Source organism: Dromiciops gliroides, chromosome 1, assembly GCF_019393635.1.
Source record: "Dromiciops gliroides isolate mDroGli1 chromosome 1, mDroGli1.pri, whole genome shotgun sequence".
NCBI classification, from domain to species: Eukaryota; Metazoa; Chordata; class Mammalia; order Microbiotheria; family Microbiotheriidae; genus Dromiciops; species Dromiciops gliroides.
Genome location: NC_057861.1, coordinates 457,505,743 through 457,530,140, shown reverse-complemented (window position 1 = coordinate 457,530,140; position 24,398 = coordinate 457,505,743). Strand labels below are relative to the sequence as shown.

The window sequence follows — 24,398 nt, the reverse complement described above, 5'->3', positions numbered from 1 at the left end:
CAGAGAGTCTGAGGAAGTGATACATGTGTGATGAAATCATGAGATTTAGCTGATACTCAAAGACCCACCTGGAGATTAATCTAGACTGATTGAATCAAGTGAGAGTGGTTAGCTGCTGATTAGCCTACTTCAAGTTAACTGGATTGTAATCACACCTTGAGAACACCTTCAGAGCCAATGGATTTGGATGATGCCAGCCAATCACCTTGAAGCAGTGTGTAAGGACTGCCTCTGTTCCAGACCTATAAAAAGCTTCCACAATCAGTTTGCTGGAGAGAGTTCGTGATTGAAGCAGGCTTGTGGCAGAGGACATGAGGAAGAACCAGACCAGGCTGGAACTATAGGCTAAATAGGTTTTTTTCTTAACTTTCTGAACTCCATGGGAATATCTGTATGCTTTCATAAATATTTAATGCCCAAGGACTGGTGCTAAAGCTTCTAATTTAAGGTGACCACAATTTAGATTTTAAACATCACACATGGCTATAATGGATAGTATCTAATGGGTAGTGTGCTAGTTTTGGAATTATTAAAAAAAATCTTAAATTGATAGCAATATAACATGGAGTAGGATAGTAGTTTCTTCATAAGAATTTTAAAATCCTTTCTTTTGAAACAATGAACGATTTGTGATTTTATTGTACTCTTTCTATCATACCTCATTACCTTTTCATCACGCCTCTTCATTCTGTATAATTCTTGTCCACATTTTCTCAGAAATCATTTAACAGGGAACTACCGATGTCTGTGAGTTCTTCATCTTGTTCATTTGTTTGTTTTTAGTGTCTTAGGGACACTAAGATAATTTTCCAGCTTTCTGATTATTGTCTCTTATTTTCACTAGATCATTAGCCCACTTCCTTTTCTGGTCAGATATATATATATATTCAATAATGTCTTTGTGCTGCTTTTTGCTTGCACATAGCTGGGCACATGCTACAAGCTTCCTTATACCCTTGATGTATATTATAATGCTCTTTGTTCTAGGCTACTAGTACATGTGTTTTAAAGAACACTGCAGATGAGTGCAATATCTCAGTATATTATGACTAATAAGGATCAATTTGTTGACTGAGATGGAGGCTCCCTTGGACAATTAGGCAAAATTAACTTTATTTTTCTATTTTTATTTCATTTTATTTTATTTTGGTGAAGCAATTCGGGTTAAGTGACTTGACCAGGGTCACACAACCAGTAAGTGTCAAGTGTCTGAGGCCGGATTTGAACTCAGGTCCTCCTGACTCCAGGGCCAGTGCTCTATCCACTGCACCACCTAGCTGCTCCCAAAATTAACTTTGTTGCTATTTTCCTCCAGATTAGTGTGCACTGATTCTCTCAGCATAGTGGGAAGGGAAAAAATTCAAGTCCTCTATGGGAAATACTGGCCTCTAAATTTTTAGAATACAAATCTGTGAATTGTTAGGTTAGAAGTATTTTTGTATTTCTAAACTGTTTTATGTTGAGGTGAGAGATTTTTTTTTTTCTAAAGCCACTAGATTGATATTGAAACCAGTACCCTGAATACTATTGATATTGATTGTTATACTTAAAATGCCGCCAAGATAAAAGACATTTTATACCACACAGTTCAATGAGCAAAGATCGATGATGACAATAAAGAATCCATCATTATCATAAACAAATTATGGTATTGGTATTTTCCTTATCCATTCTCCTCTTTCACTCCCACCCCTGTAGAACAGCAATTCTTGAAATATAATTCAGGGACCTCTGTGGGTCCCTGTGAGAGCCTTTCAGAATGTCCATGAAGTCTAAACTGTCTTCATAATAATGTCGAGATGTTTTTATTTCTAATATGATTAGTAGTAACTAGATATAACCTACTTAAACAAAAAGCTCCATGGGGGATCCTCAATAATTTTTTTTTGCGAGGCAGTGAGAGTTAAGTGACTTGCCCAGGGCCACACAGCTTATAAATGTCAAGTGTCTGAGGCCGGATTTGAACTCAGGTCCTCCTGACTCCAGGGCCAGTTGCTCTATCCACTGTGCTACCTAGCTGCCCCCTTCTCAATAATTTTTGTGGTTTTTTGGGGGGATGGTGGGCTTGGCAAGGCAATTGGGGTTAAGTGACTTGCCCAGAGTCACACAACTAGTAAGTGTCAAATGTCTGAGGTCGGATTTGAACTCAGGTCCTCCTGAATCCAGGGCGGTGCTCTATCCACTGTGCCACCTAGCTGCCCCCCCTTCTCAATAATTTTTAAGAGTTTAAAACCAAAAAAGAGTTTGTAACCCAAAACACTAAAGAATCACTGCTATGAAGAATTATGAGGAAAAAATAAAAGAAATGGGTTTCATTTCTTATACCTGTTATACAAATGCACCATAACTTATATGTAAGAATGTAAGAGGTGCTATTCTCAAATCCATATTGACTCAGATAATGGTACCAGAAAATCTTTTGTAGATTGGGTTTATTGTCTACAATGACATCAACTTCTAAAGGGGAAGGAGAGAAGGGAATAAGCATTTATGTAGCATCTACTATGTATCAGATAGTGTGCCAAGCACTTTACAAATATTATCTCATTTGATTTACACAACAATCCTGGGATGTAGGTCCTATTATCAACAGTTAGGGAAACTGAGGCAAACAAATCATGCAGCTTACCCATGGTCACATAGGCTGAGGCTTCATTTGAACTCAGGTCTTCCTGACTTCAAGCCTAGTGCTCTAACTGTTGTGCCATTTACATGTCATGGGACCAAAAATTTAGAGCTGGAAGTTATCTCAGAGTCCAGCCCCTTGGTTTTAAGCAGGGGGAACCCAGAGTCCAAAGAATTTTAAGTGACTGTCCAGGGTCACACAAGTTGTGAATAACAGAAGCAGGATTTGAACCAGGGTCCTTGACTCCAAATCCAGGGCAGCACAGTGCCTGGAGGTTCGAGTTAAATTAAAGATGTCTTTTAGTAACTTATTATGTTATCATAGATTCATCCAGTGATGATATTATACAATGAAGAGAACTCTGGACCAGGAGTCAGGAGACTTGAGTTCTGGATCTGACTCAGCTACTAACCAAGTATATGATCTTGAACAAGATTCTTGATCTCTGGCTCTCAGTTTCCTTATGTTCAAAATAGAAGAGATAGTCAAGATGATCTCTGAGGTCCCTTCTAGTTCCAAAATTCCCTTTATTCCATCATTCCTCATATTATGTTCCATATATCCAGGGTTTTTCATGAAATGTGAATGCTACTGTAATGATTGGAATGACGCCACCTACTGGAGACTTGCTGTGGAGAGCTCCACCATGAGGAAAATGCCTCAGAGGCATTGTGGCTTTTCCTTGGCATCAGGAAATGACGTTTGCTCATGGGTGCTGTCTATCAAGTCTACCAGCCAATCAACTGGAGGAGCCTCCTATGGTCTGGGAGGAGACAGGAAGGAGGAAAGGGAGCCTGCGCAGAGAGCGCTGGCCTTTTTGGCTTCCGGACTTGATGGTGGTGGCGGCAGAGGACTTCACAGGAAATTTGAGGAAAGATAGGAATGCCAGGCTGTTAGAATTCTGTTCTCAATCTTTTTCTTTCTATTTTCCAATAAACCCTTAAAAACCTAAACTCGTTTTATCAGTGATTTTTAGTCAGTTTCCCCCAAACTGGGGGAACACATTAGAATCCACATTTAGAATCTTAAATTACACACTACTACTAGTAATATTTAAGAGAGAAAATAGGATCTTTCTGTGGGTATCAAAATGTTCCTATTAGCCATAACATTTTTAGTGTAAAAATAAGATTCTTTTTTCTTTTGTTCCCCCAAAGTTTTCCTGTCCCCCTTCTACTTGGGAACATTGTATAGTCACAGAATCCCTGGTCTATTATGTATGGGTTCTGGCAATAATTCACACCCTCAGCATTGCCAAATTACTTGCAGATGATACCCAACATTTCAGTGGTCTTTTCTTTTTCGGTTGGTGGTGTTCAAAATAGTAATACATTAGACTGATGTCTCCGGAGAGTATTTTATTTTATCGTGACTCACAACTAAGAATATATCCATAAATCTATAACTATGATTTACATTATTTTTTCGAAATGAATTTGTGGTGACAAACAAGGCTTCCTACTGGTTTTAACTAGTTGAGACAATAACCATCACAAGCGTTTAGGTAACTACTTTGTTCAATGCTCCATCCTGGATATTAAGGATACAAAATGATGCAACGAAAAACTTATCAGTTCTGCAGCCGGAGGACATAGGTTCAGATCTAGCCTCAGATATTTACTCTCTCTTTGACCTTGGTCAAATCATTTAACCTCTCTGGGCCTCAGTTTCCTCACCTGTAAAATGAGTATATTGGACTAGATGACCTCTAAGGCCAGCTTTAGCTTCTAGCTCTAGATCTATCGTTCTGGATCCTAGCCTCTACCCTCAAAAGTCACATTCCACTGGAGTTCAGTAAATACAAGATAATTTGAGGAGACAGACAGCATGAATGACTAAGAAGATGAAGAAAGGCTTTTCTGCAAAAGCCCCCGGAGATCCAGTTTGAAAGGAACTAAGAATTCAAAGAGATAGAAATGTGTAAGAAATGGTTTCCAAGTATTGGGGACAGATAGCCTGTGCTAAGTCATGGATGCAGTGGATGCAATGTTGAGTTCCGAGTACAGCAAGCAAACCAGTTTGACTGGAAGGTAGGGCATGTGAAGATAAATAATGTGAACATCAGGCCGGAAGGGAGGTGGGAGCCATAATGTGAAGGGCAAATAGAGGATTTTAAATTTTATTGTATAAGTAACAAGGAGCCCTTGAAATTTCTTGTGCTCATGAGTAATATGGTATAAAGTTGCTATCTAGCTATACTATCTAAAATATCTAATGAGTGGTCGCCAATAAATTAGAAGCTTTAGGAAGAATTTAGACTTTTAAGCATTTATTAAAGAGCATTAGGATCTAATGATCAGAGAGAAAGGTAAAAATCTAACTAAGAGACCCCATTGTCCAACCTGCCATGGCGATATCAGGAACAAAAAAAGGCCCAACGCTTGCTTCCTTCCTCCTAGAAGCCTCTTATCTAAACCGGAAACATCAAACATCACTTCTGGATGCCAAGGAACTGACCTTCCAAGCCACATGCCTTCTCCTCATGGCTGAGATTTCCTCCAGTAGCTCTCCAGCAGGTGGCATCACTCCAATTGTCACAATGGTCAGACCTGTGCTTTTGGAAAAAAATAATTGACAAATGTTAGCAAGAAGAAATATAGAGGAGGTACTAGAAGCAAGAAGACCAATTAGAAGTCTACTTCTATGGCCCAGGTGCATTATGATGAGGGCATGAACTAGAGTGGTGTCCCTGTAGGTGGAGAAAATGGGACAAGTGAGAGATTTTTGCCAAGTAGAATTCATAAGACTTGAAAATTGATTTTATATGGAGGATGAGATAAAGAAGAGTCAGAAGTGAGTCTGAAGCTGTAAATTGGCATGACTGGGAGGATGGGAATAAGCTCAAGAAAAGAGTTGGAAGAGACCTCGGAGACCACCTAGCTTCACCTCTTCCTGAAGAGGAATCTCCTCTATAAATATTTTGAACATATGGTCATTGAAACATTAATGTAAGGCCTCTAGTAGTTGGTAACTTACCATCTCCAGAGATAATCTATTTTCACTGCTATGTTCCTGCCATAACCCTATATGTGGGTTTTGATGACTCTGGAGGAGAAAGTGAGGTAAACAACTTTCTGTGCAACTCTGCCTCTCTTAAATCCAATTCATGTGAGAGTCAGGACATCACCCCATGATGCTATTGGCCCTTTTCGAAAACAGGGACGAACAACAACCACGAGTGTGCTTAGGTGAGGGTATGTCAGAAAAAATAAATCAAAGAAAGTAAGATACTAAGTTGGAATGTATGATTTTTAATGTACTAAATTGAGAAAAGGTCATTATGTGGTAGTGAATAAACAATGAGGGCTCAAATAGGACTAGGTAACAAACTTGTATCCAGTCAATGTGGTTGTGTGTCTGTCTCCATTTGTGTTCAGCAGCCCATGAGTAGGAATTAGGAAAACAGAAGGTCAGGGTTACCCATGTTTAGGGTTTGGCAAGGCATGAGAGGCTTTAGGATAAGAGGGCACAAAATTCAATAGTAGAAGACAGTATGTAGTTGAACTGGTCAATCACAGGGTCGTGACTATAATAGGAGAAAACCAAAACTTATACAATGAACTAGTAGAAGAGGAAGGTGTTCACAGTGTAGACAAAGAATATGTTTAAGAGTAATAAGGCAGGGGCAGCTAGGTGGCGCAGTGGATAAAGCACTGGCCATGGATTCAGGAGGACCTGAGTTCCAATCCGGCCTCAGACACCTGACACTTACTAGCTGTGTGACCCTGGGCAAGTCACTTAACCCTCATTGCCCAGGAAAAAAAAAAGAGTAATAAGGCAGAGAGGGAGCAGTGGAACTTGAAGTGAAAGGTCAGAGAGAGGAAATGACATGGAGCCAGAAGGTCCCATCCCATCTCTTTATGGCATCCACTCCTGGAATCTCTAGTTATCAGATTCTCTAGTACCCAAATCCAGGTCAGAACAAGGAGAGGAGACAGGGGTTCTACTTTGAGGGGGGCATCTAATGATATTCTTACTAGTTTTTTAGGTATTTTACCATGACATATAATTTTTGATTGCTGTGAATCTCACAGTGATATGTACAGGATGGGTTTTTTTGAGAGATTTTATTTTATAAGCTTCTAAGATAATAGAGAGCAAAATAAAATTAGCCCTAATAAATTTTTTAAAATCTATTTACTTATCTGATATGATCCCAATTATTCTACTGTCTCATTTAACTTTGTTTTTGTGTATTTTAGATATTTCATATAATTTAGTATATTATAATTTTAATTATTTGCATTTCTTAGTAACTAATAGATTTTTTTATTTATTTCAGTTCCTTGAAATGGACTGGGGAGATGAATATTCTTATAATTCTTTTGACATAAATTGTTTGTTAAATTCGTTTCCTGGAGACTTGGAATTTGAACAAATCTTCAGTGACATTGATGAAAAGATTGAGAAAAATGCTGCAAGGTAAATGGTGTTAATTTTTCAAATTGAGTTTTGTGTTTCTTTTACAATAACTTTACTTTGTTGACTTTTAATGTTTTGAACAATTACACTGTTTTATATTTTAATCCATTATCTTTTCTTTAAGTTTGTGCCTTAGAATTTAACATGACTGCTTTTATCTAGAATATTGCTTTTAATAAGGATGGAAGATAGGACCTGACTTTTGAATAAATTCCTAAAAAAAGTTTTCTCTGACATAGCCATTATCTAGTATTTGATTTTCATTAGCATGTTGAATAAAGTGTTCTTATTTGGAGAACTATAATTCACAGAAACTATATAAATATATAAAACAGAACTTCAGATTTTAAAATTGTTATCCAAAATATATAGTATAAGATCACTGAGTTCTGTTTGATTTTCAGAAAATAGAACATTTTTTTTAATTTGTAATTTTTTTGTCCATAACAACTCATGAAATAGTCTACTAAGGAGATACAATGTATGTTCATGGAGATTGTCCTCCTACTGATAAATTCATCATCTTTCTATGAGGTTTCATGCCCTGAATTTACTTCTTATTTACCTTGGGCTTTAGTGAAGGTATAGCTTTTTCTCAGAAAGATTCGAGGGATAATTTAACTCTTGTCAAGTAACCCTGAAAGCAGGTATGATATGTGAAGACACAAAGGAAGAACAGGTAAATAGAATTCTATAGGGTCACTTTTATAACTTTTCAAATAGTCCTTTATTGACATTATATTTTGGGTGCCCAAGGGACCAATGATTGTGAACTGATTTTTACTGTATTGATTTCCTATTAATGGGTCTTACACACAGTAACTAATCTGATTTTAGGTGTATAATAATGCAGACCACATTGAAAAGTGCTATTACCCAGTGTTCTTCAGCAGTAGTTGCCGATCTGTCATTTATAAGCTCTAGACACTTAAGTTTCTGAATTGCAAGGAATCTGCAAATCCCTTTACCAGTGCATAAATAAGAAACCATCCCCATGTAGATCAAATAAGCAATATGAATTTCCCATTTAGGAATAGAGATAGTGATTACATCTGTGATTGTTCTGTTAAAAGAGACCTCCTGGATGAGGAGATTGTCTACTGATGCAGGTCAGCCATTCTCTACAACTTAGTCTTGGAGAATTACCAGTATCATTGAAAGGTTAGGTTACTTTCCCAGCATCACATAAGCCAGCTTGAACATATAGGTATTATGATTTTACATTATCTGTAGATGTTGAGAGGCAGCATGGCATAGTTGACCTCAAAGCCAGGATGACCTGAATTCAAATCCCATCAAGGACATATAATGTTTTATGTGATGCTGACAGAGTCACCTAACCTCTCAATACTCTAGGTCACTCTCTAAGACTGTATGTTGCAGGGAAGATGACTATCTGTATTCATACTGAGGGTTTCTTCACTTGGGAGTTCCCTAAACCAATGACATCACAGAATTGGTACCTGTACCAAAAAATAGAGAAAGAAAATTGGTAGATATTGACAGTATAAAAGAAGTCCACAAAAAGGACACAGATTTGGTTTCCTAAAAGCCACATACTTTGATATATGGAAAGATTTATGATTTTATTGTGATGAAAATTTTCTCTTCCAATAAAGATCTTAGCTTTTCCATATTTTGAGAGTTACCATAGCCAAAAATGTCATAATTTTGATGGTCAGTCTTCTGATGAGCCTCTCCAGACATCACTACACAGAACCATAGTGCATTTTGATGCCCTTACTCAATGTCCAATCCATTCCATCTTGGTAAGACCTAACAGGCCTCATGCTGCACTGGCATAGACTTCCTTAAAGAGGCATGTCACCTCCACACAATGACAAGATCAGTGCAAGGCTTTAATGCAAGGTAACTTATTTAAAATTATAAACTATGTAGCTGAACAAAGCATTATCTAAATTCAATTTGTGGTGGTAGTGGGTGGAGATAGAGTTTTAAAAAACAAAAAAATCCCTTTGTGAGGCATATAACCTTATTCCTAGGATCTGGTTCATATTTAGTTCCATCCAAATGTCAGAAATCAGTGAAACTTCTAACATTCTCACTACAGAATCCTTTTTTTAAAAAAAAACACTGAATACTCTATATTTTATTTTCTTTCCTTCTTAATGAGTAAGAAGATAATATTTTAAAAGAGGATAATTAAAATATAGTATTTTAAATTTGTAAAATGTTATGTGGACTAAAACTTAGGAATGACTCATGGTTTAAAAAAGATGGGGGAAAATATGGATGTAATTTTAAATTAAAAATATTTTTATTGCCCATATATTAAATTTAACATAGAGTGAAATCATTTCAAGTGACCATTGATCTTCACAAGGGATAAACCAAGGGAGTTACTGTATGTACTATATGCTGCATTTGGAATAAAGCCCATTTTTCATCAAATTCAATTATGTGTTTATTATACCCAAGAGAATAAACATAATAGTATACGGTACATATTTTTTAAAAAAATAAAATACTGAATAATAACTATGATACTGAAGAGTATAAATCATTTTTTCACCCATTTATTGCCTTCTAACAGAATAGCTTTTAGAAAATTGTATGTCACGACAAATCAGTTATGCTACACTTACACTGCTGTAGTTGAATTACCTTTGGCATTTTTGTATTCTAACAGTTCTATTTGTTTCCCAGTGGTATACATTGAATAAGTAATGAATGTCTATGTGATATGTGAGGGTTTTTTTTATTAATACTTAAAAAGAAAAACATTAGTAATTCATTCTTAAATATGGTAGTCTTCATTATACTTACTTCCCCCCTCTCTATCAGTAACCTTGGCTTCTAAGTATGAACTCTTTTGCTCTTCTGAATATCATCTAGTTTATGAGCCATAAGGTCTTTCACTGCCCCAAAGCAGTGATTCATAAGAATAGACCAGTTAGATCAGAGGTCAAGGAACTTTCACCTGCCTTTTACTGTAGGCCTCTATTCTTCTATACCGTTTTCAATTTAAAGTTCTATCTCATATTCAAGTCAGAGCTGTGTGACATTAAAAGCCCTACAATAGAACTCATTGATAGAAAACTATATACTCTTAAAATTTTTCTCAATGGGCATTGAGAAGGGTATGCTCTACCAAATGTGAATTCGGAAAATGCCATCTCTACAGGCCTTGAAAATTTAATGTCAGGAAAAAATCCCGATTAGCTTCAAAACCTCGTTCTTTGAGCTGAATAGGATTTTCTTATATTGAACAGGACATTGAAGGAAAGTCATAATTCAACACAAAATTATTTTCCTCTTTATATTGTTTAGCCAAGAACAAAGATAAGTCTTTTATTAAGGTATTTTTATTGGTAAGTTTATTATTACAATTTTTTATTTAGGAATGCTTCAGTATTTTTACTATAGCTGACCTTTGTATACACCTTAGGAATTGAAAGTTTTGACAGCATTACTCTGTCATTCCTACTTTTTCCAAAGGAACAGAAGGAAATTCTGCTAAAGATTGGTAATTTTCAACCCACAGCTGGAGAAAAAATGAAAATATTATCTTTTCCCCCCAAACCTAGCCCCTTTCCTGATTTCTCTATTTCTGTTGAAAGCATCACAGACTTTCTAATCATCCAAGTTCACAAGAAGACATCCTTACCTGTTCATTCTCTCTCTTCTCCCTCCTCCATCTCATCAGTTGCCAAGTCTTATCAGTCCTTCCTTCATAACATCTTTCTCACATATCTCTTCACTATTCACATTGCTGCCATCCTAGTTCCTAGTTCACACACTCATCACTTTTTGCCCGGACCATTACCATATTCGTCTAATTGATCTCCCTGTCTCAGCTGTCGCTTTCTAATCCATCCCACATATAACTGCTTATGTGGCATTTTAAAAGTAAATGTCTATCACTCCCTTGCCCAATAAACTTTAATCATTATGTATATATATATGTATATACATATACATATATATTTATATGAAAGAATCAATAGGATGAATTTCCAATATTGTGGATAAAAATAAAGACACATTTCCTTTAAAAAATCTTTTTATTGAGCTTTTCTTTGAAAGTAAATTGTTGCAATGCAAATAACATATAACAGTAAAAAGGTCAAATCTTGAAATAATTATGTTTTTAATACATGAAGAAGTAGGGGGCAGCTAGATGGCGCAGTGGTTAAAGCGCTGGCCCTGGATTCAGGAGTACCTGAGTTCAAATCCGGCCTCAGACACTTGACACTAGCTGTGTGACCCTGGGCAAGTCACCTAACCCCCATTGCCCCGCAAAAAAAAAAAAAAATACATGAAGAAGTGTATAACAGACTTCCTCGAAGATATATATTCAGTTCATAAATTTCACATTTGAGTGGAAAAAGTCTTAATACCAATGGTTGAGGGATCTTTTGTTTCCCTTTGATTATTAAAGATATTTTATGATAGTAAGTCTGTTGATAGGGAAACATCTTAATTTTAAGTAAGATGTTAAAAGCACTTTTAAAAATGTAGGACTTACAGTCTAATTCAGTTGAGAAATAGTTGAAAGAATGTAGGGATATTTAACTTGAAGAGCTGGGATTTGGTAGGGTGGGGATGTGAAGAAGACAAGAAATGGATAGGTTTTGCTTGGTGCCAGAGGAGCAGTAAATGGAAGTTGCAAAGAAGCAAATTTGAACTTAAGCTAAGAAAAAAACAAACAAACTGCCCAACATTTAATTAGAGCTAGAAAAAAAAAAAGTGGAATGGGTTGCCTCTGAAGAGTGGTCTAAGCCTCTCTGGAAATCTTTAATCAAAGGCTAGAAGACCATGTCTCAGATATCGTAGTGTGAATTCCAGTTCAGGAATGAGCTAGATGAGACAGCTCTGAAATTCTATGATTCCTCACTTCCATCAACAGTATTACTGTGTGGGCCACATAAAATATGATTATACTTGCCATCAACTAATTCATGTCTCTTTAAAAGTATTAAAATTTAAATGCATAGATTCTATAAATATTTATCTAATGACAAAAGAAAAGCTATGTGTGTGAGGTGAGGTGGCCCTTTCCTATTTAAATTGACCTAGTTTTTTTCTAAGAAGGAAAAGTGATGACACTTCCTGGTAAAGCCTGAGCACAAAAGGCCATGAGGAGTTCCAGCTCACTTCTCTTGAGAATTCTGACCAAAGACCAACAGTATGATTAACGACAGAAGATGTTTGGATGAATCAATGTGGTGTCTTTGTTGAATATCCTTGTTAAATATCCTTTCTCTGTTATGGCTGACTAAATCTCCTTTTGTTAAAGAAGGTTTAAAATTACATCACTAATGTCTCATTTCATTCTAATATCAAACACAATCTGCCAAGGGCCTAGCCAAAGTTAGTCCTTTCCTGGTGGGGTGGGGAGGGGTACAGGGAGAGCAATATTAGATTGGAGTATGACATCTAAAATGTTTGTTAGCTTTTCATCAACCAGATAAAATTCTGACATTTTTGTTTTATTATGATAAGGAGATCAAAACTTGCTCAGTTTGTACCAATGAGGGAGGTCCACTGAAATTCACCTGCTTAATCCCTTTATCAATGTTAGGACAAATTACTAAAATATATTGTTCTCTGAAGGCTTTACCTTATTTATAGGTTGTAGTCATTGGCCCACACCCAGACTCAGATGTCAGAGATTAACCTAAAAGCTGATTACTAATTGAAGTAGATTTAGGTATACTAACAGTTGAGCTGTTCCAGTTCACAGTACTATCATTTATTAGGTTTCACTGAATGAGATACATCAGGATGCTACAATAAAAGCCTTTGATAAAGTACCCCAAGAGCCAAAATAGATGCATAAGGAATATCATATTTCACAGCTCAGAGAACAGTTTACATAAGTTAAGAAAATATATGCAGATCTTTTGTTATGCTTAGAACTGGTATTTGTGGATAAGGTTATGCCAATGCCATCAGAAATTGAAGGCCCTGTGAGCACCAGAAGGGTTGTTTTTCCATGAAGTCTTTTGTTTTTCTGAAAAGGCCCTTTGATAATCAAAGGGTATTTGTTTCATTGTATGTCATTTTGAACCCATTCATGCACAAAAGTTAGCTAAGAAGCCCCTTCCTTCACTGTTATGTGGCATATTTTTAGAGACCACACACGACTGATTTTCCAGTCTTTCACATGATACTGTTAAGAGCACAATGAAAGCCAATGTGGTGTGATGGATTGAATGACAGTCTTCGAGCAGGAAAACCAGAATTCAGGTGTTGCCTTTGACATATTAGCTGTGGGACCTGGAGTAAGTTGAACTATCAGTGCTCCAGGTAATGATCTAAAACTGTAAGTTACAGGTCAGCTGCCAAGCTCCCTCAGTATAGGAAGTCTCCATACTGTGAGTTCCTTATGACAATAAAATCACAGGTCCATAACAAAATAATATTTAAAAGAAATAAGAGGAAGATGGCAAAAATTTCATCCTAAGACTTTAGTTTTTCAAATTCATTTTTCAAAAAGATTTATTTACTTCTTAGTCTTCCTGCAATTTAAATAATCCACCTTTAGTAGCATAAAAATATTTCATATCCTCTTTATATATAATTTGCATCTACTTATCTGTGTACAGATAATTTTCCTCAGTAGAATGTAAACTTCTTGCAGACTGTGATCCTGTACCTCGCACAGGTCATTGCATAGAGCAGGGATTTACTAAATGCTTCTTGAATATGGGTCTCAGGATCCCAGGCTTTAGTGTGGGAATATATAACCAACCTTATATCTGAAAAAAGAATCCCTTCTGTAGCATATCTGAAAAATGATCTTTCAATTTGCTCGAAGAATTCCAGTGAAGAGAAATACACTGCTTACTGAGTCAGACCATCCGCCTTTGAGATAGTGGAAATTGTTGGGAAGTAGTTTCTTGCATTAAGTCTAAATTTGCCTATTAATAATTTCTACCCGTTGCTCCTAGGTGTACCCTCAGAGGTTAAGCTGAATAAGTCTAGATCCCTTCTCATTAGAGAGCTCTTCAAATACTTGGAAAGTGTCCTCAGGTTTTTCACATTCCTAATCCTTCAAATATTTCTCATGTGGCGTGGATTCAAGGATTTTCACTATCCTATTTGTCCTTTTCTCTACAGATATGGTCCAATGATTGTTGAGTACATCAGGACTACCATCACATCACCTCCTTATCTATAGGAATTAAAATCTAATTCACTGTCTTATCTAAAATTTTTAGACTCGATTCTCTGTGTCTGTCTATTTGTCTGTCTGAAAACTGGTACATGCTCTTCTCTAATCCATTGATGGAAAGGTAGGTGACACAGTCGATAAAGTGCTGGGTCTGTAACCAGGAAGGCCTGTAGTCAGGAGTCTCAGACATTTACTATCTGTGTGACCCTGGGCAAGTCTCTCTTTTATTATTATTATTATTATTTTATATTAATAAACATTTTTATTTGAAGTTTTGAATTCCAAATTCTACCCCTCCTTCTCTCCCTCCCCTCCCCCCTTCCTGAGGCAATAAGCAAACATATATAGGATATACATATGCCATTATGTAAAACATTACCATGTTAGTCATTTTGTACAAGAAAACTTGAATAAAAGAAAAAAATGAAAGAAAGTGAAACATAGCATGCTTTAGTTTGTGTTCCATCAATACCACTTCTTTATTTGGAGGTGGATAGTATGTTTCATCATTAGTCTTTTGTGATTGTCTTGGATCATTGTATTGCTTAGAATGGTTAAGTCATTCACAGTTCTTCATCAAACAATATTGCTGTTACTGTGTACAACATTCTCCTGGATTCTGCTCACTTCACTATACATCAGTTCATTTAAGTCTTTCCAGGCCTTTCCAAAATCATCCTGTTTGTCATTTCTTATAGCACAATAATATTCCATCACAATCATATATCATAGCTTGTTAAGTCATTACCCAATTGATGGGCAACTCATTGATTTCCAATTCTTAGCCACCACATAAAGAGCTGCTATAAATATTTTGTACGAATAAGCCTTTTTCTCTTTTTAGGGATGTCTTTGGGATATAAACTTAGCAGTGGTATTTCTGGATCAAAGGATATGCACAGTTTTATCGTGCTTTGGGCATAATTACAAATTGCTCTCCAGAATGGTTGAATCTTTTCACAGCTCCACCAGCAGTGAATTAGTGGCCCTGGAAAAGTCTCTTAACCCTGTTTTCCTCATTTTCTTCATCTGTAAAATGAGCTGGACAAGGAAATGGAAAAATCTCTTCAGTGTCTTTGCCAATTCTTTAAGTACTCTAGTCCACTCGGGCCAAGTGATTTGAACTCTTAAGAACTACAAGGGTTTCTCTTATTACCTTCTAGTTTGTCTTGGTAGCTTTTGTGCCCTTTTTTATTAATCCCTTTCCAATACAAAAACCATTTTTCCTTGACACAGGAAACAGAGTGAGATATGAGCAACTCTGCCTTCTCTCACCCTGAATTCTATTCCTTCTTTGACCCTCTTCTTTTCCCCATGTAGCTTAAATCAGTCAATCGATAAGCATTTATTAAGCATCTATTATTTGATAGGCATAAATCACAAACACTTTTTTTGTTGTCCTTAGCTTTCTTTGCAAACTTCAGGTCTTTTGAGCTTTAACATCCCTGACAGAAGAGCACACCATGTTTTTGTATTTGTTTTCTTATACCTGACTTTGTTTATATCTTTACTTCTTTTTATTGATGGTTTTTGTCTTTACATCACATTCACTTCTAAATATATTCTCTTCTCCTCTCCTACCTAGTGAGCCTTCCTTTGTAACAAAGATTTTAAAGATAGTTTAGCAAAACTGTACTATTCTTTAGTATTGTTTTGCTATGTGTCTGAATTTGTTTTTATACATTAGGATCTCTAGTTCACTTGGCTTGTAATCTATAATTTGCACATAGACAGATATCTGAATCTATATATTTTATTACTGATTTCCTTCTTGAATTTTCTCTCATAATTTCTATGTGTCTCTCTTGCTATTCTTTCCACATACTCCCTATGGTATCTAACATAGTGGATATAGAAAGGCAATTTTTCTCTCCCCTTTTCTTTTCCATTAAATGTTTTGGTTAGATATATAATGCTCTCACCAAATATATTCTTTTTTACTTACTCAATTCAATTTTAATTTTTTTAATCAACAAAATCTTTTTCCCTTTTACCTCCACATTCCCTAGCAGGATATAAAGAAAAACATTGTTAAAACATGTATATTCTGGGGCAGCTAGGTGATTAGTTTCATTGACATATGATTGGGTAAAATCTTTTTAATCTTTTTTTTGGGGGGGTGAGGCAATTGGGTTAAGTGACTTGCCCAGGGTCACACAGCTAGTAAGTTTTAAGTGTCTGAGGCCAGATTTGAACTCAGGTCCTCCTGAATCCAGGGCCGGTGCTCTATTCACTGCACCACCTAGCTGCCCCGGGTAAAGTCTTTTTAATAATTTCTTGTATCTCTTCACTGGTTGTGAATTCACCTTTTTCTTTTTTGATACTGGTAATTCAGTTCAAAAAATTAAATTAAGTAATGGTTTGTCTACTTTATTTTTAAAAACTGCTCTTAGTTTTATAATTTATTAATTCAGTGGTTTGGAGGGATTTAATTTTGTTAAACCCTTTGATTTTCAGGATTTCTATTTTGGTGTTTAATTGAGGGATATAATCTGTTGGTGTTCTAGTTTGCCTTTTTCATTTTTAGTTGCATTCCCAAATTCATTGATCTGCTATTTCTCTTTTTTATTGATGAATATTTAGAGGTATAAAATTTCCCATAAGGACTGCTTTGGCTATTCCTTAAAATGTTTTACATGTTGTCTTGTAGTATTTAATGAAATTATTCATTATTTCTATGATTTGTTCTTTGACCCATCCATTCTTTAAGATTGTTATTTAGGGACAGCTAGGTGGCACAGTGGATAGAGCACCGGCCCTGGAGTCAGGAGTACCTGAGTTCAAATCTGGCCTCAGACACTTAACACTTACTAGCTGTGTGACCCTGGGCAAGTCACTTAACTTCAATTGCCTCACTTTAAAAAAAAAAAGTTTGTTATTTAGTCTAATTATTTTTTCTTTTTCTTTTCTTTTTCTTTTTTTGGTAGGGCAATGAGGGTTAAGTGACTTGCCTAGAGTCACACAGCTAGTTAAGTGTCAAGCGTCTGAGGCTGGATTTGAACTCAGGTCCTCCTGAATCCAAGGCCAGTGCTTTATTCACTGTGCCACCTAGCTACCCCTAGTCTAATTATTTTTAAGAGTTTAATTAGTTATCCTTTATTGAGTATAATTTGTATTACATTGTGGTCTCTACATTATGTGTTTTGTATTTTTGCTTCTCTATATTTCTTTGTGAGGTTTTTGTGCCATAAGACAGGGTCAATTTTTGAAAAGGTACCATATACAGGTAAAAAATTTGTAAACTTCTTCCTATTCCCATTCAGCAATATCCAGAGGTCTACAGCCTATCTTACTTTTCTAAAATTCTCTTTAGGCCATTCATTTGTTGTGTTATTTATTTCTTCTTAGATTTTTCTAAATCTGAAAGGGATAAATTGAGGTTCCCCATTATTATGGTTTTACAGTCTATTTCTCTCAGTCCCTCATTCACCTTTTCCTTTAAGTATTCAAATGTGATGCCAGCTGGTATATATGCATTTAACATTGATATTATTGATGTTAACCATCAAATTCATAGTTTATCATATCTTTTAGCAAAATGTTATTTTCCTGGTTAACTTTTAATTAAAACAATTTTTGCTGTTGCCTTGTCTGGGATCATGATTGCTACCCCTGCTATTTTTAAAAAAACTGCATCTGAATCATCATAAATTTCATTATTGCCTATTTTAATTATGATTGCATTTTTCCATTTCAGGTTTGTTTCGTGTAAATAATATATGTTGTATTCTGCTTTCTAATCCTGTCTGCTCTCCTCTTTTATTTTTTGGGTAAATTCATCCCATTGGCATTCTTAGAAGTTACTTTTAAGTTATGTGTTTTACTCTATTCTCTATTCTTTTACTTTTTCTTTTATTTGTTTCTAACCTTTTTATAAAGAAGAGTGTGAGAAGAGAGGATCGTGTTCAGGATCATTGTTCTAGACTTGGTGTAATTTGTTTCGTCATTACTGATTCTCTTCTATTTCTCTCATCCAATACTCAATCACAGCTTCTTTTCATTTCTTTCTTTTCTTTAAGCCCCTTTATAAGATCCACCCTCTTTAGAATTATTTTTTTGTTTAGGACCAATCCCTCTCTTAGTGTATCGTCCCTCTTATTTTCCATTTTTTACTTTCTCTTTTTTCTTCTGGTTTTCCTATTAAGTGAAATGTATTTCTGTACATGTGTTTATTCTATCTGTATGTGTGTTTATTCTTTCCTCCTTTGACCAATTCAGATAAAAGTGTCATCCTCCCTTGTTCTTTTCTTTTTTCTTGTTTTTAGTCTTCTGGTTCAACCAGTTTATGAGATAACTTTCTTGACCATTTTTCTTTCTTCCTCCTCCCAGTGTATCATTTCCCCCCTCCCTTTATATTCTTCTTTTAATATCATCAAAGTATTATAAAAACCTCTATTTTATTGCCATCTGCTTTATTAGATTCCCATTCTGAGGAGACATGTATCATCTTCTATTAGAATGTAAACAGTTTATCCTTGTTTTGTTCCTAATGATTGATCACTCATATTTATGTTTTTATGTTTCTCTTGATCCTTATGTTTGTATTTCAGAGTTTCTACTTATTTTCTGTCTTTTCACTATAAATTCATGGTATTTCTCTATTTCAATAAAGACCCTATTTTTCCCTTTTAGAATTATACGAAATTTTTCTGGGTGTTATTTTTGGTTGTAAACCTCTTATCTTCTGCCTTCTGGAATATTATATTTTAAGCTTGCCACTCCTTTAGAGTGATGCTTGCTAAATCTTGTGTGAATCTGACTGGCCCATCAGTACATTAAATCTTTCTTGTTGCTTGCAATATTTTTCCTTTCACTGGATTTTGGCTATAATGTTTCTGGTAATTTTAATTTGGGGGTTTCTTTAATGAGATACCTGCTGGATTTTTTCTATTTTCCCTTTACCCCATGGTTACTAGAGATCTTGTCATTATTCTTTTATGATTTCTTAAAATATGATACCTAGGCTCTATTTTTTTTTTTTGGTTATGGATTTCAGTTAGTCCAATGATTCTTAAATTTTCTGTCTTCCATCCAGGTCATTTGTTTTTATTAGGCAATACCTTACATTTTCTTTGATTTAAAAAAACAAACTTTTGATTTTGTTTAAATACTTGTTTTGTCATGGAGTCAATATCTTCTGTCTTCCACCAGTGGTTGTCACTTCCACCACTCTCACTGTTTCCTTTTGCTCATCTAGGCTGGAAAACTTACTCATATTTTTTTTTTCCCTTGGATTTCCTGATCAGGAACTGGTCTAGTATACTTTCTTAATCTTTGTGAAGGAGTCCATTGCTCTTCTGTGTCAAATATGTTCTTTCTAGGCCTTGTTGGGTGTATCATACCTCTGGCCAGAAATCTCTTGTGTCTATATTTTAAGTCCTCTTCCAGAGATCCCAATACTATCTTTTTAGACACTGTCTTTTTAAGTACCTGTTTATTTCTCAGATTTGCAATTCTCTTCTGAATTCTTTGTCTTCACTGGCAAGTAGTAATAAAAATATCATGTCTCTTTAGTTTCTTGGCCCATTCTTCCTAATATTTAGTAATGCTTTCTAGGTTTCTCCTCACAGTGCTAAATGAACCATTAGGAATGAGCTGTTGTCATATGTTTTGACATGATTTTGTTTTGGGAGGTTTGGTTATGTCTTAAATATATACTCTGAAAAGATAGCAGACCTCTTTATTGTTATCAGGTCAACAAATAGCATTCCTTTTATCTTTTTATTTGGAAGTTCACATGCCTATACTTCAAGTATAAATTTTCTGTATCAGGAATGAAAACATTTTAAACACTATACGAATCATGTTAAACTCTTCTTGCTCTCAATATTTAACTTATTAGTACCTTGGCAACCACATTTAACTCCACTGTACCTTCTTTACTCACTTTTTACCCTGTTTTACTATTTATCTTAACTACCCTAATTTATAGCTACCTTTGTCTCCTTGAGTTCTACTTCTCTTGTTCATCCCTCCTCTTCCGTTGGCCTTTCCTTGGGACCTCTGGGACCTCCATTAGATGCAGTCCTCTTCCAAATTCTCTTCTGGTTCTTTCAAGTTCCCCCTACTCAGATTGAATCTCTGCCCTTCCTTCCACTTCAAAAGCTTTCCAAATTATTTTCACAATTTCTTCTCCTTTTCTTTAACTCAAGTCTTTCTCTTTTTCCCAAATGATCATAGTCTTTTTTTCCCTAGAAGCAGGAAGTAGAAAACCAACTGTATATTGGGTACCTTGTGTTTTCTTTTTTGTATTCATTACCATTAGAATCTTTAAGGAAAATTTGAATAAAGGTTGGTCCAAATTCAAGTTATAAATAAAAAGTCACTTTATTTTGGCTATTATATTAATAGTTTATAGTTTTAAAATTATATTTCTATATCACATATATGTTGGGGAAAAATAATAAATTTTGGGGACCTGTTTTCCTTTCAGCTTGCAACAGTGTCTTAAAGATATCCAGTCAGAGGTTAACAGAAGGTGTGGCTCTGATGTTCCACTACAGACTACAAGTGATTGCCTTGAGTGGTTAAATAACTACAGTTCCAGTTCGTTAAAACCACCTTCCTGTTCTCATGGAGACTTGATCAAATTCCTCAAAACCTTGGTAAAAAAAAAGAGAGAGAGAGAAATAAAAAAGAAGAAAAGTATTTTTTTTACATTAACAAAAACTTGAGTTAATTGTTGTAAATGCCTTTTTATGTATGGTTAATTGTTTTGCTGTAATACATTTAAGACATAATGTAAACAAAAGTAAAAAGGTTTTTTTCCTTATTTTCATTTGCTCTGGGGGAAAAATAAGGAGTGTAAGCTAGATATCTCCCCTAGCCTTTTTATTTATTTATTTGTTTGTTTGTTTGTTGTTGTTGTTGTTGTTGTTTTTTAGTGAGGCAATTGGGGTTAAGTGACTTGCCCAGGGTCACACAGCCCGTAAGTGTCAAGTGTCTGAGGCCTGATCCGAACTCAGGTCCTCCTGACTCCAGGGCCGGTGCTCCACCCACTGTGCCACCAAGCTGCCCCTCCCCTAGCCTTTTTTTTTTTTTTTTGCGGGGCAATGGGGGTTAAGTGACTTGCCCAGGGTCACACAGCTAGTAAGTGTCAAGTGTCTGAGGCTGGATTTGAACTCAGGAACTCCTGAATCCAGGGCCGGTGCTTTATCCACTGAGCCACCTAGCCGCCCTCCCCTAGCCTTTTTAACCAAAAATAATTTTACATATAATGTTTTAGTTTGGGAATAAAGATGAAAAAAAGTTTAATGTAGGAGTATATTTTTGAAGTCTTTTGCATTTTATATTCTTTTTTGGAAAATAATGATATTTTGCCTATTTCCTTCACCATATATGTTGACACACTTCCTACTAACACGAAACACATTTTCTTGATAATCAGTCTAGAGCAGAGGATCTCAATCTTTTTTTATGTATCATGAACCTTTTTAGCAGCCCGGTGATCCTAGGGATCCCATCTCAGAATAATGCATAAAATAAAATGCATGGGTCAACAAGGGAAACAATTATATCAAAATTAATTTATCAGAATATTTTTTAAAAACAAGTTCATTGACTTCAGGTTTAGAAGCCATTACCTAGAGTACAATATCGAGGTACTCTTGTTAAGTTGTTATTCCATTACGGTGTCTCTGCTTAATCTTCTACAGTTGGTATTTGCTCAAGGTTTGGTTTTTGTTTTCCCTTGTGGTTATGTCATAATTTAACTTATGCTACATATACAGGAATATATGAAAGATGAATTTCATTAGTGTGGGGAATTCCCTTCCCCAAGGCAGATGCAGAATACAAGACATCTACAATTCAGTTACTAAATCATAGAGAATTGTCTGAGTCATATAGCAGTTAAGTGCTTAGCATCACACAACTAATATATGCCAAAAGGAGAATTTGAACCCAGGTCTTCCAGATTCAAATCACCTTTTATTAAGAAGTAATATGTAAAGAAAAAAAAAGTAAAAATAAACAAAAAAATATAAAGAAAAAAAAAAGAAGTAATATGTAGGCAAATTAAAGCTATGTAAAAGTTAGAATGCAGTACAATCTAGAATTACAAAGATGCAACAGAGTCCCTGTTTACAATATATAAATTCTATTTTTTAAATCCTAAAATATTCCAGTCACTCCAATCACCTTCTCAGTTCTGTTGCTATAAGGTAAGCAGATTCCCCAGTTTGGCTAAAATTCTACAAGTTATTTTTCATTTTTGTCTGAACACATATATCCTGTCTAGATCTGTGTATTTTTGGAGCAACCACAATAAGATGAGTGACTGCTCTACTACTTAAATGGCCCCTTCTTCCATGGTAACCTACAGCATCACTGGCACCTCTTATTATAATCAGATGCTTTGTCAAAGCATCTAATAAGCATTATAAGACAGACTGTAGTTGAGGAATGAGAAATACAATTTTCCACTAGTTTTTTTTAGATATTTTAGGGACTTCCATTTACACTAATGAAGGGAATGCCTATACTCTTTCTCTTTTGAGATTGTGGCTTCATTGAAGAAAAATGAGGACATAGTTAATAGTGAGTACATATTCATTACGTGCTCACTATGTGCCAGACACTAACTATGCTCAGTGTTGGGAGTATAAATATGAAAAAAGTAGAGATAAGCTGTGCCTTCAAGGAGGTTACACTCTAACAGGGGAAGATAATACACAGAAGGAAGCTGAAAAGGGTAGGGGATAGGAAGTTACCCAGTTGTTGTGGGGCATAGTAGAAAAGTCAGAGGAGTCCCAGAGTAGTACAGCCAGGTGAGGAATTAGGCAGTGTCTAAACTGAGCTCCCTCCATAAATAGAGGTTTTAGAGTTCCACCTGTTGAAGGCTCTACTCTTCAATCAGCAGGACAGAGGGTAGTGGTGAGTTGGATCACTGATATTGATGAGATCTTGCAGGATGATAAAGTCTTCCCAATAATGATCTTCCTAGAGCATGGGGAAGAAGATATTTTCTAAGAGCTCTATCTGTCTTTCTGTCTGTCTGTCTATCATCTATATCATATATAGACATATAGATATTGAGATCTATCTATCACTAAATGTCTATCTATCTTTCATCCATGTCATATATAGACATAGATATTGAGATCTATCACTATATGTCTATCTATCTATCTGTCATCTATCTATCCATCTATATCTCATCTATCTATCTCTCTATCTATCATCTATCTATCTCTCTCTCTATCTAAAGTGACCAGTTTAATATCATTAGTTCCAGAAAAGATTCATATAAGTTACTACAGAAATTCCATACTTGGTTGTTAGTATTAGTTTTACTAGTTACGACAGCTTTCGTTTTGATTTAATTTTTTTTTAAAAGCTGCTGTTTCTGTCTAAACATAAAACTTTTATGTGATAAGCTATATAAAGTGGTAGATAACAGAATCAAACAAAATAGTTTGGGGCTTTTTCATTGTTATTACAAATGTGTAATATTTAAGGTAATAAAAGGAGCAAGGAAGGCTTTGTACCCTGAGGCCTTATTCGTTTGAGAAAATTCTTTTACCCACTATTTTTGTGAAGGTGCAGCCTTGCAAATAGAAATGGATGTTGTTACTTCTTTAATGTCTATTAAGAGCCATGTGCATTGAATTTCATTAATATTGATTTAATAATGCTTTGCTATTTAATTAAAAGCAAGAACTTTTAATTATCTTGTAATCTATCACACACAAGTCATTCTGTATTCACTATAGGGCAAAGACCTCCTTAGTTTGGCTCATATTCATTAAGCTGATAGGTTTGTCCTATATATTAAAAAAATTTTTTTTTTTACATAATTGATCATTTTAGTTTGAGGAAGGTTTATACAGCATTGTTTAAAAAAAAGATCCAGGCTTACATGACCTTATGATGAAGATTTTACCTGCCAGGGTTTGTCAATTTTGATTATACTGTTCAAACATTAATTTTTTCATCAGCTTTCTTATATACTAATTATATAGCTACTAATAAAAAAATGAGGCCCTCATTGTACAAATTATACTTGGCTGGTTTTAATAATAGATAATTATGAGACTCATAATTAACAAATGTGTTAAACTGGAGCCTCAGAAACCTAGTATATTTTGCATAATCAAGCTATTTGCTATAATCGACCATAATACTTAAATACATCAAGGCTCTGTGATTTCATAGTGTGGATATTCCCTCCACTGGTGTAGATTGTAACCTGTACTTTACTAGGTTTAG

General features: G+C 35.3%; 1 protein-coding gene across 5 annotated transcripts in view; it reads left to right on the top strand.

The window, feature by feature from the left end:
- Positions 1-24,398, top strand: part of KIAA0825 (KIAA0825 ortholog) — a 553,950-nt gene that overhangs the window by 59,022 nt on the left and 470,530 nt on the right. For 4 of the 5 annotated variants that reach the window (XM_043974041.1, XM_043974031.1, XM_043974021.1 and 1 more), the window contains 2 exons: positions 6,909-7,048; positions 20,623-20,794. In XM_043974041.1, the coding sequence (XP_043829976.1) occupies positions 6,918-7,048; positions 20,623-20,794 (303 nt within the window). In that variant the 5' untranslated portion in view covers positions 6,909-6,917. The remainder of the gene's footprint in view (positions 1-6,908; positions 7,049-20,622; positions 20,795-24,398) is intronic. The other variant, XM_043974059.1, reaches the window with a different exon arrangement.